Raw genomic sequence first — 27,500 nt, 5'->3', positions numbered from 1 at the left:
ATGTTGGTCGTTGAGGTTATCACATTAACGATGGACTTTGCCTCGTCAATAAAATCTTTCAACGTACGCTGTGGAATTTTTTTGGTAATTTCACTGCATAGTTGACGTTACAAAATTTTGCAATACACACTGTATGAAAAATATCCATAACAGTTCAAATAAAGATAGATGCCCTTCAGTGATGGATATTGGTAAATGTATTTTATATACCAGTCCCATCAGTTTGCCATGCAAGGACGTCGATTTTACAGTCAGATTTGCAAGTCAAAATAATCAGCTGATTAACAAAATCCCATATTCATTTGGCAAGTCAATATTTTTATCATTAAATATACGTACTTATATAGATATTTGGCCTATGCGTCTCACTTTACAAGTAACAATAATTTGCTTACTAGATTTTTATCAACGATATCTCGCTTGTCTGTATTCAAAATTATACCAGACTAACCCAGGTGACGGAACAAAGAGGTATTCCTGTCATTTTGACATAGTACCCTGCAGCGGGTTACAAGTCTGAAGTTCTGAATGTATTTAATTTGTGGTGTGTTGAGCCATTTGTGTGATCGTTCTTCGAAAGCTACGTGGCAATATGTGTTAGCTCGAAACTACTACAAATCTGTGTATCAGAGTTAGGTTTCAACAGCAACTTCATCTTTCGTCCTACAGACGCCAATTAATTTAAGTGCTTTACGTTACCGTACGTATCCATGGTATGTACTTAGAGAACATAAAACTGCTTAAAATTCCGTGCAGTAAGTCATATCTGCGTCAAATTTATAGTTAAATTTCGACATCTATGAGTATTTTTATCCGACTTAAATTGTGGAATTTCGCACAGAGTACATAGAGATAGTGCACGGTACGGCGCTAGGTATGATATGGGTTGGTATCACACGATACAAATGTGTCAGACACATTACAATGTAAATTATATCATTTCAGAGGTTGATAAATTTGTTCTAACATCATAATTATGTATCAAAATCGCGGATTAAACGTTGAGACACACAAAACTATTTTGCAAATCGATACAATATATGTTTTCCTTTGAATTGTCTCTGGATGACTGGGCCATTTTTTTGCATTGCCAGCAATTTTCGATTTCAATATAGACAACACTTAGTACAGCTATGTTACGAGTATATTTGCATGCTACGATACCAACAGCTGCGTGCGAGATCCACTCGAGGACTATATAGGTGCAACGCAGCGTACAGTTGCCCACAGATGCGAATAATAGAAACAAAATAAGTTTCTGCCTTTTTGAGTGAAGAAGCCTTCACCCATTCTCAGCTCAAACTGTATTCAAAAATCATTCACCCACTCTCAGCCCAAACTGTATTCAAGACGCCTTTACCCACTCTCAACCCAAGCTGTAGTTAAAAAGCCTTCACCCACTCTCAGCCCAAACTGTATTCAAGACGCCTTTACCCACTCTCAACCCAAGCTGTAGTTAAAAAGGCTTTACAAACTCTCAGTCTAAACTGTAGTTAAAAAAGCCTTCGCCCACTCTCAGCCCAAACTGTATTCAAGAAGCCTTCACCCACTTTCAGTCCAAACTGTATTCAAGAAATCTTCACTCACTCTCAGCCCAAAAACTGTATTAAAGAAGTCTTCACCCACTTTCAGTCCAAACTGTATTCAAGAAATCTTCACTCACTCTCAGCCCAAAAACTGTATTCAAGACGCCTTCACTCACTCTCAGCCCAAACTGTATTCAAGACGCCTTCACTCACTCTCAGCCCAAACTGTATTCAAGACGCCTTCACCCACTCTCAGCCCAAACTGTATTCAAGAAGTCTTCACCCAGTCTCAACACAAGATGTAGTAAAGAAGTCTTCACCCACTCTCAGCCAAAACTGTAGTCAAGAAATCTTCACTCACTCTCAGCCCAAAAACTGTATTCAAGACGCCTTCACTCACTCTCAGCCCAAACTGTATTCAAGACGCCTTCACCCACTCTCAGTCCAAACTGTATTCAAGACGCCTTCACCCACTCTTAGCCCAAACTGTATTCAAGACGCCTTCACCCACTCTCAGCCCAAACTATATTCAAGACGCCTTCACCAAATCTCAGCCCAAACTGTATTCAAGACGCCTTCACCCACTCTCAGTCCAAACTGTATTCAAGACGCCTTCACCCACTCTCAGTCCAAACTGTATGCAAGACGCCTTCACCCACTCTCAGCCCAAACTGTATTCAAGACGCCTTCACCCACTCTCAGTCCAAACTGTATTCAAGACGCCTTCACCCACTCTCAGCCCAAACTGTATTCAAGACGCCTTCACCCACTCTCAACCAAAACTGTATTCAAGACGCCTTCACCCACTCTCAGCCCAAACTGTATTCAAGACGCCTTCACCCACTCTCAACCCAAACTGTATTCAAGACGCCTTCACCCACTCTTAGCCCAAACTGTATTCAAGACGCCTTCACCCACTCTCAGCCCAAACTATATTCAAGACGCCTTCACCAAATCTCAGCCCAAACTATATTCAAGAAGCCTTCACCCAATCTCAGCCCAAACTGTATTCAAGACGCCTTCACCCACTCTCAGTCCAAACTGTATTCAAGACGCCTTCACCCACTCTCAGTCCAAACTGTATTCAAGACGCCTTCACCCACTCTCAGCCCAAACTGTATTCAAGACGCCTTCACCCACTCTCAGTCCAAACTGTATTCAAGACGCCTTCACCCACTCTTAGCCCAAACTGTATTCAAGACGCCTTCACCCACTCTCAGTCCAAACTGTATTCAAGACGCCTTCACCCACTCTTAGCCCAAACTATATTCAAGACGTCTTCACCCACTCTCAGCCCAAACTATATTCAAGAAGCCTTCACCCACTCTCAGCCCAAGCTGAAGTTCCTCAAGTTCCCTTGGACGATATTTTTAGCCTCGCGACGGATGAAATTACAGTGAAATTTTCCAATCATTGTTTAAAAATACTGCTTAAGTGTGCTTGCTTGCTTAACTTACGTGCAAAGATAAAACCATCGTATTTGTCTGTCGATGTTTGAATTACGAGGTAACTACAAATGTTTCATTTGCATATTCTCTACTGCCAAGTGATTGATAATCTAAAACACCGTGATTGTATTACTTTAACACTTGAAATTTAGTGATCTAAAAAAGGCTTTCTATTTTCTCTGGTTTTCTTTAAATTCTACAACTTTAAAGAATATAGTCTTTTACTACTGAAAAATTTGGCAATTAAGTTTGAATTTTAACCGTTATTTTGATTTCCCGCCATTTTTAAAATCTGGAAATACTATAAAGGAAATAATTAAAAGTATATGATGTCCAAGTGGAAAAAATTCAGCACTATGCATTATATTTGACTACTCTGTTGTTTCTGTGAAGACTCCAATGCATATATGCATGACGTACTGTATTTTTGCTTTAAAATTTACATGTATCATCTAAAGTGTGATCTCTTTCAAGTTTGCGAAAGGCATTTGGATTGGTCACGTGGTTATCGGTCACATGATTTGGCCACCATATTGGATTTTGCGAAAATCGCCATTTAATACTATAAAAATCTTCTTCTCCAAAATCGCATTCTCGCGAACCAGAGCAATAATTTCCGCTCCGCTGACCTACGCTTGACGGGTAGCGCTGAGCTGTTGCCGTAAAGAGGCACGTAGTTTACGACGATGCAAAATCGAAAAACCAATTGAAGTGGAATTTTTACTTTACTATCATTTCATTTATTTTTGACCTAATTCAGCATATTTTAGACAACGCAACATGAAAACACCTGGACTTATCTGCATGTCCACTTGTACTTACACAGAGAAACATAGACAGAGTCGCAACGGGTATTGTTTAAGGCGTGAAGCGGTTACGTAACCCATCCATGTTCGCCTCAGGTTGCTCTCGCCTCTCTTTACCGAAGAGTGCCGACCATGCATCCTTCGGTAATTTTCGAATTTTCGCCGACTGTTAAGCGAAAGTATGTTCGGCAAAGTTTGTGTTGTTGTTGTCGTGTGGTGCTGAGCGGAATTTACGTGCTGGCGAAAACGGGAGTGTTTTGAGCTTCAGGAAAGTGAGTTTTACCGTTTTAAAAATTCCTCTCATATTTTTATGAATATATAATGAGTGTGTTTGAACCAAATTCGAAAGTCATTTATCAATACTGTCTGGTTTTACTCAATGGTTTACGGTCAGTCATACCGTCTTTTACACGTGCGTCAAGGAAGGACATGTTTATGAAACTGCTGGCGTGTTATGTTTTGATTGGCGTGAAGCAGTGTTTCTGGCCTGAGAGCTCACAAAGTAACTATGGTTGCTACGCTACTGGAATTACGATGCCATCTCGTCGTATTTTTCGCATAATCTCGTGCAATTATCAACCACAAACAAAACCTCCAAAAAGTTTAACACTTTTAAAGCTCATTTTAATATGAAAAGCCAATAGTCTACCGAGACGACAATGGAACAAAAGGCATGGTACTTATAATTTGCTGATCACTTTGCCCCGCCAAGGCTTCTTGCAGCTTTAATTGTTTATGTACTTGGTTACGATAACCCTCATCTATTAGTGATATCATAAGTGCTAATAGTTACTGGTATGTTTTGTCAACTTTGAAGAGACATTATGTAAGGTGATCGCCTTTTGCAACAGCATAAACATAACATTGTGTCTCAAAAAGTTAGAATTTCATAAAACAGAATAAATACACTGAGTTTGAGAAATTATTGCATGTATTGGTCATCTTTTCTATATTTTTAAATGTTTTCAAATTATATTTCACAGCCACAATTTTCATGCCCCTATTGTAGCGTTTCATTTTATCTCGACAAATTGACTGATGTTTAAAACTATAACCAAATGGTATATTTTCAATAACCAAAGAGTATACGTTCAATTCATGTTATCGACAAAAAAGGCGATAATAAATTATTATATGATAATATGCTGTTTGTGTTTGGTACGGTTTGGTTTTTGGTTGTATTTTGCAATGTTTTCTTGGTTTTTGTATATTTTTTTTGTGTTCTATTTCGGGTTTTAGAGTTGTTCTGGCTAATTTTGGGGGGCTTCGCTTCATCTTGTCTTTTTCACGACAATACTATTATGTTTTGAAAGCCTTGCATGTGTCTTATTTCCAGAAGTTGGCAAGTACTACACGTCAAGTAAGAGCAATATTGTATTTATGTGACCTTTCAAATGATCTGCGTCCGAATGATGACGTCAATGTGAAAAATGTTTTTTTACCTGTGGTCTTGTTGAAGGACGTTAACTGCAAAATTTCGACAACAACTGTCAGTTTGCGTGTAGGATGTCTAGGTTACAAAGTTCATGAACTCTCCTCTACTGCTCTCGTTTCAGGATGTATTGTCCTGTGTCATAACCATGTGTGTGTAAACGTACAAACCAGCACCGCAAACAGTACCCTCAAAGTATCTTAATAGAACGATTTATGTCATGCGCTAACGACACAAATACTGCAAGGTTTAGAGCGCTTTGCAAATCACGTACTGCATTAAGCAGCTCAGCCAACCCTGTACCTTTCTAGCACAGATGTGTCTCCTTGCGTGTGTATGTGTATGTGTTTGTATGTGTGTGTGTTTGTGTGTGTGTTTTCTGATAATGTGTATCCTTTACATCGAAGTCCCTGGTATTTCGCGATGCATGGAACACATAGGAGGAAATCGTAGCATAGCAACATATAGGCACTGGAACAAGACCAGTGTCAATGGGGTTATACAGGCATGGCGAATTAGGAGACAAGATTTCTTGCAAACCATGCTCTGAACACTACCCTTTGTTTCGTCTTCTATAGTTTGCAACCTGAATACTGAACAATGGCCAAAGCCTATATGTGCATGTCCGTACAATTACTATTTGCTGATATGAACAGGACCCTAGCCTGACTAATTTGCCAAGGAGGTAGACAGAACCTAGCCCGGTCGGAATTTTGGTAATTTAAATAAAGGTACATATAGACAGTGTGGAAAATTTCGGGGGAACTGCCCCCCCCCCCCCCACACCTCCGAAGACCACGTTCTGGTGAATCATCCCATTCATTGAATGACTATACTTAGTCTATTCCAATTCTATCTCGTCTTCAAATTTGATTTAGAGAAGATTGGAATTTCTGTCTTGTTGTGACAAGGTGATGGCCTTCAATTGGATGTTGATACATATTTTTAAATGAGAAGAATATGACGCACGCCCACAACTATGGGCAGAACACGCCCCTGTATCTGATTGGGTGGTGGCTTGGTTTTCATTTAAGTATCTTGCTATAAGCTTTGCTTTTTTGACAGTATGTTAGTGTGGCCGTAGTATATATTCCTCAAAGCATAGTTTTTGTATTTGTTTATTAGAGCTATCACTCACTCATAATTTAAGCGCGACCCGAGCCATTGCCGTGAACCAGGCTACGCGGTCATTGAACATATCACTATAGGTAGATACAATATATGTCGATCACTGTAGTTTATTGAGCCATAAGTTATTAATCGACCAGACTACCACAATCTGACGCAAATGGATCAAGTAAACTCACTTGTGCTGACGCTTTACAACCAAGTAGTGTCTGGGCTGTGCTACTCTGTCTGTGAACTGTAAGGTAAGTTTCAATTTCTTAACACGTTAAATTATTGGAAGATCAGAGTGCACAGATTTGAAGTCAAATTTCTAGCTTTATCGAAATCTTTTAGAGGAGAGGATATTTCAATATTGTTTTTCCAAAATAAACTAATTTGAAACAGCGAAACAGAACTTTCAAAAAGTAGACTTATTGGTCGATATGTTTTAGAATAGCATTGCTGTCCAGGTAGCGTGGCCTATTTACTTTTGAAGGCGTATACGCAAGGTGCGCTAACGCGGCTTGCACTACCTGTCATACTAAATGTCCTTCCAACAAAATGTAAATAGCATTGGCGGAAAAAAACTCAGAGTATCAATCTACTTTGGCTGGAGAAAAGTATCAAAGCTACTACGAAAAGAACATTCCTGAGATTTTTTTTAATAGTTGATAAAACAGAAGATTATTTCTCATCTGTTAGTACTGTTGACTTTCAGTATGTCGTTTCTGCAATCACTTTGTCATACAACGACTTGACTTATGGACGCAGACGAATGACCTAGCTGTATCCATTGAGTAAAATCTCAAATGGTAGTTTTCTGTGGTTAGATACGTGACTCGATTCAGGCATTCAGTTTGATAGATGACCTGACTGTAAACCATTCAGGCATGGCTTTGGTCAATTTTTCCCCCCCCCCCCCCCCCACCAACTCACGGCTGTTATATCGGCTTTCGGTCAATTTTGTCCCCTAACTCACAACTGTTATATCAGCTTGGTCAATCTTGTCCACCAACTTACTGCTGTCATGTCAGCTGCTTCGACCATCATGTGCATTTTCCACGTTTGTCACTCTTGAATACTATACTATGCAAACAAAACTACCTTGTTAATAATCTGATAACATTTTGGTTTATCTTCAACGTTTCAGTGAGATGTCAGGTAAAGAATCCACAAAATCACAGACTCTAATAATAGGGTTTTATGATAAAATGTAGGAAACTGAAGTCAGCAATCGCAAAGAAATCTGTTTTCCCTCTTCCTTTCATAGGCATAGATGACTGTTTGCCTAACTTTGGGACACCCAACTTAAAATGACGCAAATTTTACTAAATTCGGGGTAACGACGTGAAAATGCAATGATAACATGATAAAGATTAGTAGGAGAGAGAGAGAGAGAGAGAGAGAGAGAGAGAGAGAGAGAGAGAGAGAGAGAGAGAGAGAGAGACTGACTTTCTGTCTGAAGATTGCAGGATGCATGAAACTTCAGATTCATGAAACTATCAGATACTTTGCTGGAAATCGGAAGTAATACACCTTGGAGAGGTAACCATTGACGTTCCCAGCAAGCAATGACCTGATGTGAATGTTGCGGTATCTGACGAGTGCCCGTTCATATCAATGACGCTACAAAATGTTTTAACCCTTTTGATACTGTCTGGATACCTGACGGAAACTGTTCCCACCGTAGATTAGTGATAATGGTAAAACTTCACAGGCCTCCGCCTCACAAATGCATATCATAGAGGGCAGTACATGTCGTTGAAAGGTCTATGGCCCAGTCAGGTCAATGAGATAAGTCCGGCAATATGACCCACGCTACGCACCAGTTACCAACAAAACAATTCATCAAACTTGGTAAAGCGGTATAGAAGTATTAGTTGCATACTATTATACTTTACTATACTACTCGCCTTCCCTAGCATCAGTCGCTACCAGTAGACAACATGATTTATTATAAATTCTTATGGCGACTAGTTCAATTGAATTTTCAGACAGAATCACAGCACACCGTATTACAACGGCAATTTATTAGTACGACGGTTAGTATGATAAAGAATTGTGTCAGACAAAGGAAACAAGGTCAGGATGTCATAAAGTCCTTGAAATCTGTACGTGAAATTTTGATAGTATATCTCTTCTGCATCATGTTGTACATCGAACGTCGATCCCCCTATGCAGTGTGAAGAAAGTGCCATTGATCAGTGGAGTAAGCTGAATTTGATCCATAATTGCAAACAAAGCACTAATGTTACATAAAACGAACGACTGTGAATACGTGCTTGAGCAAAACGATTTTTACGGGGTCGGCGTTGAAATTACTAGGTCAAGGAATGGAGTGCTCAGCGAACCTGTGGACACGGCAACAACGGTGTTGTTTCATTCTATGAATTAAATCAGATGTGAACGGAATGTGCTCACGTATTTTACAACAGGTTCATTAACAGTAAAACGCTTCACAGAACAATCAGATTCCGCCTCACAAAATGCATATCATCGAGGGCAGTACATGTCGTTGAAAGGTCTATGGCCTAGTGAGGTCAATGAGATAAGTCAAGTCAGGCCATATGACCGTTACCAACAAAACAATTCATCAAATTTGGTATAGTAGTATAGAAGTATAGTAGTTGCACATTATTATACTTTACTATACTACTCAAGGTGTTCGCCTTCCCTAGCATCAGTCGCTACCAGTAGACAACATGATTTATTATAAATACTTGTGGCGACTAGTTCAATTGAATTTTCAGACAGAATCACAGCACACCGTATTACAACGGCAATTTGTTAGTACGGTTAGTATGATAAAGAATTGTGTCAGACAAAGGAAAGAAGGTCAGGTCAGGATGTCATAAAGTCCTTGAAATCTGCATATGAAATTTTGATAGTATATCTTTTCTGCACCATGTTGTACATGAAAGTTCCCCTATGCAGTGTGAAGAAATTAGTGCCATTGATCAGTGGGGTAAGCTGAATTTGATCTATATTGCAAACCAAGCAGTCATGTTACATACAACGAACGACTGTAAATATATACGTAATACAGCAAAAAGGATTTTACAGTGTCTGCGTTGAAATTACTAGGTCAAGGAATCGAGTGAATCCTGTGTACACGGCAACAACGGTGTTGTTTCATTCTATGAATTAAACAAGTCATCGTTGATGACACAGTCCCCACTTGTTAATGGATACTTTAATTACAAGTCCTCAGAGAGGATAGGGTCCTCTTCATTAATTAGGTCTGTGATAAAAATACTGCCATACAGATGGGGCTTAGTAGTCAAAAATGAGTTCCATACAGGTGAAAACACAAAACAAATGTAAACCGCCATACTAATTACAAAAGGTCATTAAAATGAATCGATTAGTACTTAATCGACAGGATGCTGCCAAACATTTTTGCATCCTATCCTAACACTGACAGATTATCATCAGTACCATATTTCATATAGTTTGATGCAGTACTTTGGACATTCACCTTAAAAACAAAATTCATTATGTCGATGCAAACTAGCAATTAATTTAAATGATACCACTAAGTGTCATTGAATTGTATTGACAACACTATGAGATCAAAATCTGTACCAAGTTTCATCAAATTTAACGCAGTATTTGTGGATATATCACTCTAATTAGAAAGTTCATTACATATGCAATTACAAATTAATTAACATGACACTGATAAATGTCTTTTCACTGCTAAAGCAATCTGTACCAAGTTTCATGACATTTGATGCAGTATTTCTTGACATATCAGAATAATTACGAAAATACAATAATTGACATGATACTGCATGTGCATATGTATGACATAGGTCAATGTCCTTGTGCCAACTTTGAATGATCCTGGTGGAAATGTCTGAGTTATAGCTCTGTACATTAAAAAATCATAACAAAATGGCCATCAGGCAGCCATTATATTGCATTGGACTGTGACACCAATAGACATGCATATTTATAACATGATAGGTCAATGTCCTTGTACTAACTTTGAAAAAAATCAGTTGATACATATCTAAATTATGGCTCTGGACATGAAAAATCATAACAAAATGGCCACAAGGCAGCCATATTGTATCGGATTGTGAAACCAATTGACATGCATATTAATGACATAGGTCAATGATACATGTCTGAGTTATGCTGGCAGACATCAAAAAATCGTAACATAATGGCTGCCACGCAGCCATATTTGATCTTACCGTCTAAAAAATCAACATGCATATGTATGACATAAGTCAATGTCCATGTACCAACTTTGAATAAAATCGGTTGAGACTTGCCAGAGTTATGGCTCTCGACATGAAAAATACCATAACAAAATGGCCGCCATGTGGCCATATTGGATCATATCGTGAAACAAATCGAAGTACATATGTATAACATAAGTCAGTGTGCTTGTACCAACTTTGAATAAAATCGGTTGATACATGTCTGAGTTATGGTTCCAGACATGAAAAAAATCATAACAAAATGGCTGCCATGCAGACATATTGGATCGTGAAACAAATTGACGTGCATGTCTGACATAGGTCAATGTCCTTGTACTAATTTTGAATAAAGTCAGTTGAGATGTGCCTGAGTTATGGCTCCGTACATGAAAAAAATCACAACAAAATGGCCACACGGCGGTATCACAAAACTAATCAATGTGGATATGCATGACATAGGTCAATGTCCTTGTACCAAGTTTGAATAAAATCAGTTGAGACGTGCCTTAGTTGTGGCTAAAGACATGAAAAAATTGTAACAAAATGGCCGCCATGCGGCCATATTTGATCGTATCGTAAAACAAATTGACGTGCATATGTCTGACATAAATCAATGTCCATGTACCAACTTTGAATAAAATCGGTCAATGTCCTTGTATCAACTTTGAATAAAATCAGTTGAGATGTGCCTGAGTTATGGCTCCGTACATGAAAAAATCGTAACAAAATGAACGCACGGCGGCCATATTTGATCGTATCACAAAATAAATCGACGTGCATATGTTTGACATATGAAGTAATCTTTTTACCAAGTTTGAATGAAATCGCTCCAGGCATCTCTGGGATATCTACGTGAATGGACGAACGGACGGACGCACAGACATGACCAAACCTATAATTCCCCCGGACTGTGTCCGTGGGGACTAAAAACTATCACCTACTTATGAAACCTGTGACCTGTAACTTATTTAGTCTTGATTACGCGCTTGACGATAGCTTTGACTTTACAGACAATTAGGCCTTGTCATCTGTCTGGTTATATAATATAAGGAATTCTGTGTAAAGGTTAGAAATACGAATGCGTTCTAAAAGTTGCGGTGATCAGAATGTCAAGCTGTTCATCTTTCTTCAATTGATAACGATATGACACTCCTTGATGCCCATGGTATGACCATATCACTGAAATGAACACAGGAAACACTGAATCCATCGTCAAACTTGTTAAAGTTTATTGAAATTCCTTCAGGGAACCGGAGTAGAATGAAAAGCAACATGGATGAGAAAGCATTGGCATTCGAAACATTGGCATTAGACGAACTATACATAATGTCGAAATCGCATCGTCATAAACTACTCGCCTCTTTAGGGCAACAGCTTAGGCTGCGTTCACAAATAACAATAGGGGGGGCTGGAGGAATCTCGATTGAAATCTTTTTTTTCAGATCCCCCCAAGTACCCTAAACAATTTTCAAATGCCCCCCCCCCCTCCATATGGTCAAAATTTTTCCAGTCCCCCCAAATATCACAGGCCCGCATATTTGTGAGCGCAGAAAAAATAAACATGTATTGCGCCGTTCCGCTCGCAGATGTTTGGGTGATACAAACACTACCTGTATTAGCACTTTGTATAGTCATATTCCAAAGGCAAGTTCTTTAAATGCATCAGTAAATTGTTTGAGATTTATTGGTCTAAAAGCCAACTTGAGTTAATCCAACCCTGGCCAGGTCAATTGCTCCTGCTGAGGAGCACACAAAATGTCAATCATGAGAGAGTAGGCAAATTGTGAACTCTTGCTAATTGTCATATTGCACAGTGACCTACCAAAAATTTGTTTCAAAACTACAAGACATATATGGATTAGATGCTACTCAAAATTGACAATACTGGAAGGTTAAAATATTCCATCAAATAAATGTTTTAATCTCTGAAATGTTGGGTGTAATAATTGCAAATTTGGTTAAAAAATAAATAATTCCATTTGGTCACATATTTTTTCTTTTAGTCTTTACTGTTCAAAGTTTTACTTCTGTATCATTTTATAACAATAATGTGAAAATTTAGAAAATCAAGCATGGTGACCCCATCTTTTTCTTTAATATTTGATTTCTTATTTGCCAGAATTCAAATATTTCTATGTGTTCTTTCATGTGTTGCTCTCTGGCATGATCTTGTGTACAAGTATGTTTCACTGTCATGAGCTTCATTTGACCCTAACTCTTCTTCAACTACCATGTACATCAGAGTCAGAGCTGTCTCTGTCACTGTTCAGGTATGCAGTGACAGTGACACTGCAGTAACAGAGCATTAATGATAGTGACACTACCCACAGGCACTAGCTGTATTAACTTTGATAATTTTGGCAATATTTTTGTTCAGTTTTACAACTGCGTTCTTGTTCTACTCCCTACAGCATGTTGAACTGTCCAGTATTCAGCTTGCTATCACAGCCTATTTATGTGTACCATGCATTTGTATCACTAACAACTGGCTGTCAGTCTGGACTCCAATTAAATTATCACCAAATACATATTTATATTTATAAATTCAGGCTTTGTCGACAAACTAAATATTGTGTGTTTGAGCATGCTGTAGGGAGATAGCAAGAAACTGTAGTAATTGTTATATTGCATAGAAACATTGAAGAAATCATTAACAGTTGCAGCTTCCAGTGTTGTCTTTAGAAGCCGGGTGCCGGGTAAATAACCCGGCTGTTTTACATTTTTCCCGGCTACTTTTAACGTCATTAGATTATTTTTATAGACCTGTAATTTCGGGATTGCACTGCCAGCTGTTAGACGTGCCGTACGATTAGCAGTTTTGCGACCCCTTTCCCCACATGGAACTGCACAAACATAAAACAGTTTCTAAATACCCGTTTGTGGCTTTTTGAGCCCGATCTTTTATTTGTTAAATAGTGTGATTGGCTGATGGACGCGCCTATGGTGTTGTCTTTGTTACGAGCAGTGTAATTGGTTTGATTAGTATGAAGGTCATCTTAGGTCATGATTTTTAACGATGGCGTCAAAAAGAATTGTTGCGTCGGCCACTGGCACCTTGCCGATGAAATATTTTTTCCCGAAGAAAGCCCGTTCGAAAAACTTCAATTTCGCTGATTTTGTGAGAAAAAAGCGCCGAAAAGATGTGATTTTGATCGACGATTCGAAGTTCATGAGACTGCAGCTAGTTTTCCGCCGCCGCGCTGGCTTCCAACGTCACGGTCATGACAGCCCTGCGCCCACACAGAACTTGACGGGGTGGAAACCGTCGATCTCGCCTGAAACGACCCCGTCTATTAGTTATGCTTAGTTTACCTTTCTACTTTAATGGAAGGTACGCTTGGCACCTTTTGGTCGCCTTCGCAAACGAACGGCTGTTCCAATTATGCGGTTTCCACCCGACTAGAATTTACCAACAGCGCCACTGTCGTATGTTAAAAAATGTGAAAGAGGCTCCCCACCTTACTTTCCAAAATGTTTAATTTGTGTCGAGTTTGTCTTAGATTCGTTTCGGATATGTGTTCCTACATTCTTATCCGATTTTTTGTGTTAATAAAATGTTTGTTTCGCTTCGGATATATGTTGGGAAGTTTGGATAAGTGTGTACGGTAATGTTTTGTTTGTGTACAGAAAGATTATGGCGAGCCACAGCCGGACCTCTGGTGTTTCAAAGTTGATTGAGTGGCCCTTTGATGCTTGCGTTTCGAAACCCGTGTGGTTTATCAACAGTCGCAGTGTAGATTCTTTTCTTAGTTTGCTATTTGTTCTGTGTCGTCACTGTCTACATAGTTGTGTATAAAACTGAGTGTTGCGTAATGGCCTTTCGTATTCGCGTACGTAATCTATTGTAATACTTTAATGACGATGCCCCGACCTTAAAGTGTCTGGGTTTTCTGGTGATGCATAAAGGTGCGGGATTGCTGGATTGCCAAAATAGCTTAATTTGAGCTATTTAGCAGCTAATGAGCTAAGATAATTTATAGCTGTAGCACGCGATATTTAGAAGCTATTCAGTGATAATACTTTTTAGCCACTGGCCGAGATATTTAGCAGCTACTTGGCTATAATAAATAGTTAGTGGAAAAAATCCAGATATTTAAAAGCTACTGAGCTATAATATTTAATAGCCATTAGTCGGGATATTTAGCATTTATTCAGCTAGAACAGTTAATAGTCATTAGCTTTGATATTTAGCGGATATTTAGCTATAAGCAATGGAGCGGGATATTTAGCAGATGTCCAGCTATTCAGCTATTCAATTTCCCCTAAACCCTAGCTATTCAGCTATTCAAGCTAATAGCCGTTTTTAGCCGCTATTAGCTGTTTGTAGCAAGCTATTAGCTTGCTAACAGCTATTCAGATCATTTGGCACTGTGGGCGCCTCTACTCACTCTTATATGGCTTTCATCGTTTTGATCATCATACTGTGGAATACTTTATAGGAATTTATTTTCAATGAAAATTTTCTGGACATCACTTTGATATCATTTTCACTCTTTCTTGTCAATGCATGTTTAAAGAATGGGAAATAAGATTTTTCACAGGAATTTTATTTTAGCGGAAAGATGAGTCCAGCGAAAATGGTTAAAATAAGTTTCAAGTGAAAATAAAGTATTTCACAGTACTGGACTCAGCAACCCCACATCGCACTCATTACATTCATCATTTGGCATTCATCGTGTCGCAGTCGGTTTCGACCCACTATACTTTGTATTACATGTCCTTTCAATCGTTTCGTTGTACGCTTCAGAGATGTCTTGTATGATTGTCATAAAAATTCAGTTCTATATGATGTGTACAAATTCTTTTGTACGCTAGACTTGCAGCTTTATGAAGAACAGCTGTTGTATTTCTTTCAATATCTTTTCATCGAAAGTTCAACTCTATTGTTTACCGTTTAGAGCCAATTTCTATTTGCGAGAAAAAAATTCTGCAAATGACTATTGCTATTTCAGTTTTCAAGCTCCACAGATTGATATTATATTCCAGGTTCTACCAAAATTTCGAATACATTATTTATATTCAAAACTACCATTTATTAACTTTTACGATTTCAACGTCACATTATAAAATACAAAAAAAAGTTGAAAATACTATTTACTTGCGCTCAGGTCAGTTACTCATTTTCATTTCATTTCCACTACGAAACCCGATAGTAATTTCTAGGTTCTACAAAGGTCATCCACTGGTTAGCGGAGTTGCGAGTGTTGAATGAACCGTGCCGTGGGGAATGTCGTCACACCTTCGAAATATAAACTATGTTATCGTCTGTTGACAAATAAACGACACACATCATGACAATTTTCAATTTGTTGTTCTCACACAGTTAATCGTTTCGTTGTACGCTTCAGAGATCTATATGTCTTGTATGATTGTCATAAAAATTCAATTCTATATGATGTGTACAAAATCTTTTGGACGCTAGACTTGCAGTTTTATGAAGAACAGTGACAGCTGTTGTATTTCTTACAATATCTTTCCATTGGAAGTTCAACTCGCATTTTTTACCAGTCCTGTTTACTGCCAATTTCTATTTATTACAAAAAATTATCCAAATGACTATTGCTATTTCACATTTTTCGAGGTTACATATTATTTTCTAGGTAGAAAGATACCTCCATGGTTCTACAAAGTTTCGGATATATTCATCACATTTAAAAGTACCATGAACGATTGAAATAAAACATGACTAAATACAAAAATAGTTAAAAATAATTATTTGCGCTCGGATCGGTTACTCATTTTACTTTTATTACAACCACAAAATTTTATAGTTCTTTCTGGGTTCTACATAAGTCATCCACTGGTTAGCTGGTAGCTAGCTAATAGCTAGCTTAGAACGGCTATTAGCGGCTAAAAACGGATAATAGCTTGAATAGCTGAATAGCTGGGCTTTCTTGGGACTCCTCACTGGTTAGCTGGTAGCTAGCTAATAGCTAGCTAAGAACGGCTATTAGCGGCTAAAAACGGATAATAGTTTGAATAGCTGAATAGCTGGGCTTTCTTGGGACTCCCACTGTAGCTGGTAGCTACTAATGCTAGCTAAGAACGGCTATTAGCGGCTAAAAACGGATAATAGTTTGAATAGCTGAATAGCTGGGCCTTCTTGGGACTCCTCACTGGTTAGCTGGTAGCTAGCTAATAGCTAGCTAAGAACGGCTATTAGCGGCTAAAAACGGATAATAGCTTGAATAGCTGAATAGCTGGGTCTTCTTGGGACTCCTCACTGGTTAGCTGGTAGCTAGCTAATAGCTAGCTAAGAACGGCTATTAGCGGCTAAAAACGGATAATAGCTTGAATAGCTGAATAGCTGGGCCTTCTTGGGACTCCTCACTGGTTAGCTGGTAGCTAGCTAATAGCTAGCTAAGAACGGCTATTAGCGGCTAAAAACGGATAATAGCTTGAATAGCTGAATAGCTGGGTCTTCTTGGGACTCCTCACTGGTTAGCTGGTAGCTAGCTAATAGCTAGCTAAGAACGGCTATTAGCGGCTAAAAACGGATAATAGCTTGAATAGCTGATAGCTGGGCCTTCTAGGGACTCCTCACTGGTTAGCTGGTAGCTAGCTATGAGGGGCTATTAGCGGCTAAAAACACTGCGTGGAAATTCTGAATAGCCTTAATAGCCAAATACAGCTACTGACAAGCTATTCATATGGCTAATGTGGCTAATAGCCATCTAGCTATTTAGGGGGATATTCAGCAATCCAGCAATCCCGCACCGTTCTCTGGTGATGTGTCTATTGCTTGCAAGCTTGTTTATCGATTCTTTGGGTACGAGAAATGTTTTGTTTCCTTGTTTGAAAGGATATCTCTAGAAGTGCAAGTTAAGTAGCTTCCAGTTAACCTTCAAGTTTTGTGTTCTCTGTTATTCAGGGAGTCTAGTTTTATTTTTCTTTGAATGGGTGTTGTTGCGATTGTTTGTGTCTCATGATGTAGCGTAGTCTCATTTTACGACTATATTTACTGAAATCCTGAAGTAGTTTTATTATGTTTGGTTTTGTTGGTGTCGGAATGAATTTTATGCCTTTGCCTACTGCTATTATTTCGGTGTTTGTTAGTTTGAGCGATGATAGGTTCTTGATGAATTTCATGTTGTTTGTGGCTGAGACTTTGTTACTGGCAAAAGGAAGTTTAACACCTCACAAGTACAAGGGTCCCACAAAATTATTGGAAGAGCCCTTTAGACCAACCGGGTACAAGTTTCCCGAAAAGTGCCAAGTACATCGGACTAACCCAATATTTGAGGAACAAGTCATTGACAATGACATAGTCCCCACTTGAAATAGGGGAGTATTAGTCTTGATGGGGCAGGTAAATGTGGTCTTTAAGAAGTATCACTGGAGTGTATATGTTAAGATCTATGGGCACATAGGTCTATGTTGTTTTTCCCAATTTGAAAACATGAGGCATGTCTAAGTTATGGTTCTAAATCGGGAAAATAGATAAGACCTCTAGCTGTATTGGCCAGCCAAGAAATACATATGTGGATAATAAATGATGTCCAAGATGTGATGACATCTTAAGGTCTAATATCCTATCAAAATTGAAGGGTATAGAACTTGTGGTTACTGAGTTATGCATATATATGTATAATCAAGGTAAAAAGTCATCGAGGTCACGTGACATTTTGAAAAAAAAATATATTGCTAATTAATCGCTATATGCCAAAAATCAGACATCTAGCTCGATTTGCTTGCCCAGAATTAGATATGTGCATAATCAATGAGGTAAAGCGTGTGTTGTCATAAGGTCGCCCATCCTACTAAATATAAAGGACATAGCAATTTTGGTTACTTATTTATTGACAAAAACGTATATTTTAGGTAAAAGGTCATAGAGGTCACATGACATTTGATCAAAAAATTTCTATTCTATAGTTATCCCTATATACGAAAAATCAGACATCCAGCTCTATTGGCTTGCTCAGAATTAGATATGTGCATAATTAATGAGGTACAGTATGTGACATCATAAGGTCTTCCATCATACAAAATATGAAGGGTGTACCACTTGTGGTTACTGAGTTATGGACTAATATGTATATTTCAGGTCAAAGGTCATTGAGGTCACATGACATCTTATCAAAAAAATTGTATTGCTAAGTTATCTCTATATACCAAAAATCAGACCTCTAGCTCTATTGGCTTGCTCAAAATTAGATATGCGTATAATTAATGAGGTACAATATGTAGTGTCATAAGGTCTTCCATCATACCATACATGAAGGCTGTAGCACTTGTGGTTACTGAGTTATGGACAAATATGTATATTTGAGGTCAAAGGTCACCAAGGTCACGTGACTTTTTGTCAAAAAAATTGTATTGCTAAGTTATCCCTATATACCAAAAATCAGACCTCTAGCTCTATTGGCTTGCTCAAAATTAGAGATGCGTATAATTAATGAGGTACAATATGTAGTGTCATAAGGTGTCCCATCATACCATACATGAAGGCTGTAGCACTTGTGGTTACTGAGTTATGGACAAATATGTATATTTGAGGTCAAAGGTCACCAAGGTCAACTGACTTTTTGTCAAAAAAATTGTATTGCTAAGTTATCCCTATATACCAAAAATCAGACCTCTAGCTCTATTGGCTTGCTCAAAATTAGATATGCGCATAATTAATGAGGTACAATATGTGGCGTCATAAGGTGTCCCATCATACCATATATGAAGGGTATAGCACTTGTGGTTACTGAGTTATGGACAAATATGTATATTTGAGGTCAAAGGTCACCGAGGTCACGTGACATCTTGTGAAAATATCTGAGATATCATCGTGAATGGAGGGACATGACCCAATCTATAAGCCCCTGGACTTCATCCGTGGGGCTAAAAACTGTGTCACCGCATCCTTTTTGCTATATGAATATGATGAGAAACTAATTTTTATTTTACTTGGCCTTATACATGGCATTCTATGCAGAGCTGACTTATACATGGGAGTCTATGGACTGCCTTATACATGGGAGTCTATGGACTGCCTTATACATGGGAGTCTATGGACTGCCTTATACATGGGAGTCTATGGACAGCCTTATACATGGGAGTCTATGGATTGCCTTATACATGGGAGTCTATGGATTGCCTTATACATGGGAGTCTATGGACAGCCTTATACATGGGAGTCTATGGCAGCTGCCTTATACATGGGAGTCTATGGAGGTGGAAACTAAAAAGTCCTCTAACATGGCCAAATTTGATCGCATTGTGAAACAAATCGACGTGCATCTGTATGGGGTAGGGTACTATCCCTGTGCAAAGTTTGAAAGAAATTGACCCGGGCATGTCTGAGATATCTGCGTGAACGGACGGACGGACGGACGGACGGACTGACTGACGGACGGACGGACGGACGGACATGACCCAATCTATAAGTCCCCCCGGACTTCGTCCGTGGGGACTAAAAACATGGGAAACAATAAAACTAGTCAATGGGCCATAATCCCAAACTGGTCAATTTTTGTGTGGGCGCGGTGCTGGAATGGTCACTATGAGTATGATCTTCTCAACAAATCAAGTTATTCTCAGAGCAATACCGACGCATTTTCTAGATAAAAAAAATGAGCTAGAACTGATTTTTTTAGAAGCAACTGTTTATTTGAATGGGTATTTTTTTTTCATTGATTATTTTACGTACTAGAATCCAAGGTCACAGGCATGTTTGTCGCCGACTGTTGCCGACCGGCGCATCATCGTAGCGGCTCACGGCTTCACCGTGGCGCTGATCCGCTGTCCAGGACAATACGTCGTGGATTCCGGCATGGGTTCAATTTCACTGCGCCTCTCCATGTTCTCCATGTTGGGTTGCCCGATAGTGTATTTCGATGGACCCTCTGAATCATTTTTTTCACGGACTCGTGGAGCAAATTTGAAAGAAAATAGAGTTGTTTCCTTCCGACGCCATGCAGCAAATCTGCTTTGATCAAATTTGGGGACAGCGAGACGCGATGATCGTGCGCGGTTTGCATTTAATTTGTTGAAACATTTCTGTCAATCACTCACTTTGTGTCATAAGTTTCAGAAACTATCGCTCGCCTGAAAATTATCAACGTAGTATATTCATAGGCACAGCTGACATAGTAACGTGCCTCAGACTCGACGGATGCCGATTCCGATTTTTCAGACTACACTCAGAGAATCCGAAACTTTCCACACAAAATGAGTGATTGACAGAAATGTTGCAATAAATTTAATGTTAAGCGGGCACTCGTCTCGTCTGGTTGCCGCCTAAGCTCAGTCGCGGAGAGTGCTTTCGCAAACATTTTACTATTATTATTACACATTGGATCGACTCTCTACGCATTTTTTCATTGTTGTGAGTTTTCTATATACGCATTTTTTCGTAAATGCGAACACTGTTACAGTGAATTATCTTACCGATGTTTTTCTTAACAAAAGCGAATGTGTTTTGATTAGAATAGAATGATTGATGGTTTGGGGGAAACTACTGTATGGTAATGAAGAATGGGAAATGAGCAATGAAATGAGCAGACAGCGGGTAATTTAAGATTAAATGTTACATCTTCACTGTCTGCAAATAAAACCATAAGTGTGTCATAAATAACACAAACAAAACAAAATCATGTTCGTTTGTTTTGTTGTATATGAGCCACGTCTAAGACACAGAACAAAAGTACTGTTTCAGTCTCAGCTAAATGTCACCTCAGATGCCACCAGACAACACCATTTCCACTCAAAAATTTCATTTTTCGCCTTGCGAGAGGGGGACACCCCCTCTTGCGCTCTCCCCCCCCCGTTCGCTACGCTGAGTCTCCGCTCGGTCGCTTCGCTCCCTCGCAGTCGACCCGTCTACTTTCTTGAATTACCCGCCTACTTTTAAATGTAAGGACAACACTGGGCCCTCCTACAGGTAGAGCAAAATTTCAAGTCCCCCCTCTACTACCCCCAAAATTTTCGAATCCCCATGAATTCCTCCAGCCTCCCCCCTCCCAACCTTTTTTGTGAACGCAGCCGCAGAAAGTGCGTCTCATAAAACCATATACATTATTATTATATGTAACACACAACGAAGTGGCTGGATCTTGGTGCTCACCAGCGCACCATGCTCACTGTCGACGAAGAGCGCGCAGTATGTAAATGTTTAATGTTTTTGAACTCAACCGCTCTATCCACACCAAAAAGACGTAATTGATACTTTTTTACCAGGAAAAGACTGGTTTCTTTGCACGAGGACCAGCGGTGGCAAGTCTGTATGCTACCACACAGTACCAGGCAGGCCCTCTCCATCGTGTTTCACGAGCGTTATATGATATATCGAAGGGTATCGCGTAACTGGAACAGATGGGCTCAGACCACGTTGTGCACAGTTACCGACCCAGACCACAGAACACAAAAGTCAGTCTCCTGAGCTGGGGAGGGATGTTTTCGTGCAACGGTTTACTTTATTTGATTTTATTAATTTTGAATGTGATATTTGAAATAAAGAGTTCAATTCCAAACCGTCTGACCGCTTTCTTTATTACTACAAGTCCTTATCTCCCTCTCCAACTTGTGTATACACCACTCTAATTGCTCCGAAAATATTGCCAACTTGCTAATCCGCTGTCCATATCAGCGGATTAATTAATCGAGTCATCACCACAGCTGTCCCGAACGCAGTAAAATACAGCTGTGGCGTTGACTCAATCATAGACCCTCGAGGGCATAAAAATGGTATTCATTTTTCATTGAATTACCTACAAAAACTTGGAATTGGAAAATGTAAAACAAAAAAAGGAAAAATTTTCAAGTCCCCCCTACAGGTAAAGCACAATTTTCAAGTTCCCCCCTCTACTACCCAATTTTGTTTTCGAATCCCCCCCCCCCCGAATTCCTCCAGCCCCCCCCCCCCCAAACCATTTTTGAAAACGCAGCCTAATGCAGCAAGGGCAGGTTTGGTGCGGACAACGAATCACTTCCCGATCATGTCCTTGAAATTTGAAACTGTAGAAATCTGGTGACCAATGACAAGATAATCGATGGTAAATGAGGTGTCATCAAACTTTCATTGAAGTTCTAAAGAGACTTAAAGTATAATGCGAATTCCTGAAATAATATCCCTACCAGGTAATACTGAGTTATCTGTGTGCCAACGTTAACGGTCAACGGGGCATATATGTTTACTACACTATAAAATCTGGACATCGTACCATGACGACGTTGCACTGATTGTTGCAATTTAGCTAAAATCATGCCAATATCGTTGTATTTAAGAATCCTTAATTGTTTAAAATTCAGAGGAATGTCGACGTTACTACCCTGTCTCAGTTATGAAGAGTATGTTGTTTTTGGCATCGAGAGGTCTCACATTTAAACAGGGACACGCGATCAGCATCTACCAATCACGTATAGTAAAAAGATAGAATCAAATGCATGAAATATCCAGGTCTCGATGAATCTCGGATTCCATGATTAGCCAGCTAGAGGGTCCCAAATAGAAATTAAGACACCTACCCACATATTTGATGCATTTGTGGTGCAGTCTACATGATGGCCAGATGGTGTTTATCATATAAACAGTTCCCAGGTATGTTAGTCAGCTCAGTGTAGATACGTTCATAATTTATATCACGCAAGTGCAATGTTTTATATCATTTCGGAAAATTCAGTCGTATAACCCCTCCATTGTCAGGTAATTCTATGGATTCCATTGATGAAAATCCATGTTTTCTTTCAAAAATGTAATTGATGCAGACAAGAACGAGCGACACCAGCGACATAGGTGCACAATTTTAATACAAATTGTGTTTCCAATGGATGATTATCATTATACTAAATTTCATGATCTAAACACATACTCCTTCTTCCTGGAATGCTGTTTTTCTAATATTTTGCGCGTTTAGCCTATAGTGCTTTGGTAAGACTAGTCTTCGTTAAACATCGGGAAAAACCCTGACCTGTTAAAGAAAGTGAAGAATGATTTTTCTTATCTTAAGCATGAATTGATACGTGTGCTTTTAGAACTATACTATGTAAGTTCTACGAGAGATTATATAAGTCGGAAAACAAGTCCCCAATAAGTGCACGGTGAGAACCTCTTTCTTGTTCTACGTGCAATTATTTGGTGGTATCAGATATTTTCGTTCTTTAATCGTAGTGCTCGCATGGTGATCAGGGGATGTTGATTGTGAATAATATGAATAATATAACGACTTGGTAGCGGTAATGACATTCAATAGCAAGTGTTTTTGCTTCACTTTAGGTAAATTGGAAAGTAACCGATGGTTCTCAATCTCTGACTTATGGCATCATTACTCATAGATTTGACCCGGAAAGGATACTCTAAATTGACCCTGACCCTAAGATCTTTATTTGATCGTTCCTCCTTGCATTGTTTCCTTTCAAATTTCTCCCACTTTTCAACTTATCCGATTAATTGCTTTAACGCTGCTCACTGGGTTGCTAAGTTTAGGCTGTGTTTGTCTATCTGGACGAGCCACACCCATGGCATCTTTGTCTGATTCTGTATGCTGGTGTATCGTAATAGAACATTGGAGTCTAGTTTCCATCGCCACAGTTTTCTTCCTCCCTAATGTGTGGAAATGAACACAATTTCGGAATTACAAGAAACTACACGCAGTGGAATTTTAGAGAGAATATCTTCTCAACAGTTTATAAGTAAGTGACCTAATCTTGACTGTAATTTGACGTTCGTTTGTAGTCGCCATCCTTCGGTTTATCATGTGTTGTTTTGAAATTTGTAAAATAATTGAAAATAGTTTTTGAGACTCAAATATATTGTAAATGTTTCTGCTTGGTTTAAGAGAAGCTAATTCCGTCTCAAAACAGATGTAGAAACGGTAAATCTTTCGTGTAGCACATTTTGAGATAGTGACAGGCTGTATGAAGTTACTATTAAGATGAATCACAGTCAGTGGATCAGTGGATCAGTGGATCACAATAGTGATTGGCATCAATTTGTCCTAATAGCTTTGATACATATTTTCATATACTTAACTCTTTTATGTAGTTTATATTGACGTCTTACTTGGCTCTTTCTCTACCCCTTGCTTGTATTTACTTACTTGTCAATTAGGCCAAGAAAAATAAAAAGTTTGTTTCTCATCCTCGCGCGCCCACCGCGTCAACAATTTTTTTGTGTGTTCATGAGGAAATAAAATTTTAAAAAAATGCAAAAATGCGCGATGATAGTGCACAATATAGTGCTGTATAAAACAGAACTGTAAACAAAATAACTGACACTTACATTCCATTCAGAACTGTACACATATGTCACTGTTACATTAAGCTATCAAAACTCTGCATTGCTGCACTAAAAGTCAAATGACAGAACTGTTGCTATACAAAAATACTAAAGCAATACTGCTGTGCATAGTATCTCTGCGTGTATTCTTATGTCGTTTTAGTGTTTTTGCGCGTTCTTGTTGGTTAAAGAATAAAAAAATTAAGAGAAAATAAACCGCGTCTCCGTATCATTTTTGCAATATGTCTAGGATGAGAAACAAACTTTATTTTTCTTGGCCTTATATTCTTTGCTCTTAGGCCCAGCTCAAGTACTACGTTAGTTACATATTGAGTTGGGCAAATTCCTTTACAAGGTACAGAATATTCCTTACTGAGGCCAGAGAGGCCTTATGGCCACAGAAGTGCCAATCTTTGCCTATAATAGATCTCTGATCATCTATCGATCAGTCGATAGGTGACTGACGACCAAGGGTCAGTCTTTCGGTACTGCAGATTCTCCATCATGTAATCTCTTCAAAAGGAGAGGTATGGCCAGTAGTTGGTAAAAATGCACGTTTCACATTGTTGAAGCTATCGTGCTATGGGCAATTGTATGCCATTGTACATTATAGAACCCAAACGTGTAGGACAAACGTGCATGACTAAACACTGTAAAAGTCTGCACGTTAGACATTTTAGACACGTTAGGTCCGTACACGTTAGGTTTGCACGATACACGATAGGTTTGCACGATTGGCATGATAGATTTTGACTCATGTTGAGAACCTAAAATGACATACACGTTAGACATTTTAGACACGTTAGGTCCGTACACGTTAGGTGTGCACGATACACGATAGGTTTGCACAATTGGCATAATAGATTTTGACTCATGTTGATAACCTAAAATGACATACACATTAGACATTTTATACGTTATCCACACGTTAGGTGTGCACGATACACAATAGGTTTGCACGATTGGCATGATAGATTTTAACTCATGCGGAGAACCGAAAATGAATACACCTTACACATTTTAGACATTTTACACAGGTTAGGTGTGCACGATAGACAATAGGTTTGCACGATTGGCATAATAGAATTTGACTCATGTGGAGAACCTAAAATGACATACACGTTAGACATTTTAGACACGTTAGGTCCGTACACGTTAGGTCTGCACAATACACGATAGGTTTGCATGATTGGCATAATAGATTTTGACTCATGTGGAGAACCTAAAATGACATACATGTTAGACATTTTAGGCACGTTAGTTCCGACCTAACATGTCAAACATGCACTACTAAAATGTAAAAATGTCTAAAATGAAAAAATCCCGACTTCTGGCCATGGATGGAAAAGGAGAGGAAGATAGCAGTGACCTGACCACAAGAAAGAACAGGAACAAGTGCTGATGTGCCTAGTTCTAGAAGGCTCCCCTGTGGCGAGAAGGCGGCGGTTGACTTCTCCTTATAGGATCTCATCAATTGTTGTGATCTGCTAAGATTTGTTTACGTCCGCCAGAGCAGATTAAAACATAATTATCATGCACATAACCAACTCAGGGAGCTCCACTGTCAGAGACTGTATTTCTAATTTATTTATGTGTTTATTTATTTATTTATTATTTGCTGGACCGGTCTATCAATCTTTCAAGTCAAACTTGAACTCCGATGATAAAATTTGTGACCACGGTCAATAATCGTTTGACATAATTTGTATAGTACACGAGATGTATTTTACGTCATTCCATCGACGTAGAATTAAATATCGCTGAGTGAAACTTACATTTCGAAATGGAAGCGCTGGCAATTGTGGTAAAGCACAGCTTTACCCTCGTATTTCACAAAATTTCGACCTTTTCTTTTCGACAATTTGAACTTACTGAACTTTATAACATATTGGAATTGTGCATGTCTGCAGAGTATCTCTTCACCACAATGTCTGGCAAACTACCGGAATGGAACAACTCACGCCATAGCACGATACTGTGGATGGCGAATTGGTAGTAGTAGTAGTAGTAGTAGTAGTAGTAGTAGTAGTAGTAGTAGTAGTAGTAGTAGTAGTAGTAGTAGTAGTAGTTGGTGATTTAATAGATCACCATGTCATGGTTGCAATATTTATTTCTAACCTGTGTAACAAAATGTGTTGTTGGCTGGTTGGTCCACGTCTTATGAGTGTTTATGTGTTGATGTATGCAGACGTATGTGTATATTATGATCACTGGCATGTACAATATACACCATTTTTATGTAGTCGTTTTATCACTTTGTTCTTCAGCACCTTCATATACTACATCGCCGGGTATTGACTTGCATTATCCCTCGTTAAACAACTAACCATGCTTTCCAAGATACATAAACTTGAGACTGTTGCCAAGGAGCTTGACCCCTGTGTGGAGAAGAGACAGATTTGGGCAAAGCAAGTTATAAAGCATTCCGAGGAATTCATGGAAACACTGAACACTGATAAGTCCAAGGCATTTAACAAAACTGAACACAATGGAAATCAGTTGTTGTACAGTTTAATCAAGGAAGAACCAACGCCAATGGGTGAGAATAGAAATTATGACCACCGTATATCAACCGTATATCAGTAATTGGTTTTTAGTATAAGACTGCACATACGCACATGTGATTTACAGATCATTTTCCGTGTCCAATTTTGATATCTAATTACTCACATCCCTGGCGTATTCACTTGTTAAAGAATTTTTCAATTTTTCAAAATTTCACTCAAACATTCGTTCTTCCTGTGCATCGCGTCTACCAAGACAT

General features: G+C 38.9%; 2 protein-coding genes across 7 annotated transcripts in view; one reads left to right on the top strand and one right to left on the bottom strand.

Annotated features, from left to right (window-relative positions):
• LOC139130673 (solute carrier family 35 member G1-like) overlaps positions 1-27,500 on the bottom strand; it is a 59,494-nt gene that overhangs the window by 6,653 nt on the left and 25,341 nt on the right. The gene's annotated exons all lie outside the window — the stretch shown is intronic.
• LOC139130671 (aromatic-L-amino-acid decarboxylase-like) overlaps positions 1-27,500 on the top strand; it is a 38,539-nt gene that overhangs the window by 3,509 nt on the left and 7,530 nt on the right. For 2 of the 5 annotated variants that reach the window (XM_070696418.1, XM_070696419.1), the window contains exon 2: positions 27,004-27,275. In XM_070696418.1, coding sequence (XP_070552519.1) covers positions 27,065-27,275 — 211 coding nt within the window. In that variant the 5' untranslated portion in view covers positions 27,004-27,064. Of the gene's footprint in view, positions 1-6,241; positions 6,583-22,770; positions 23,060-27,003; positions 27,276-27,500 lie in introns of those variants that run through there. The other 3 variants (XM_070696417.1, XM_070696416.1, XM_070696420.1) reach the window with 3 other exon arrangements.

The sequence above is a fragment of the Ptychodera flava genome, chromosome 4 (genome assembly GCF_041260155.1).
Source record: "Ptychodera flava strain L36383 chromosome 4, AS_Pfla_20210202, whole genome shotgun sequence".
Taxonomy (NCBI): Eukaryota; Metazoa; Hemichordata; class Enteropneusta; family Ptychoderidae; genus Ptychodera; species Ptychodera flava.
Note: the sequence above shows the minus strand (reverse complement) of the source record. Positions and strands in the feature narration are given on the sequence as shown.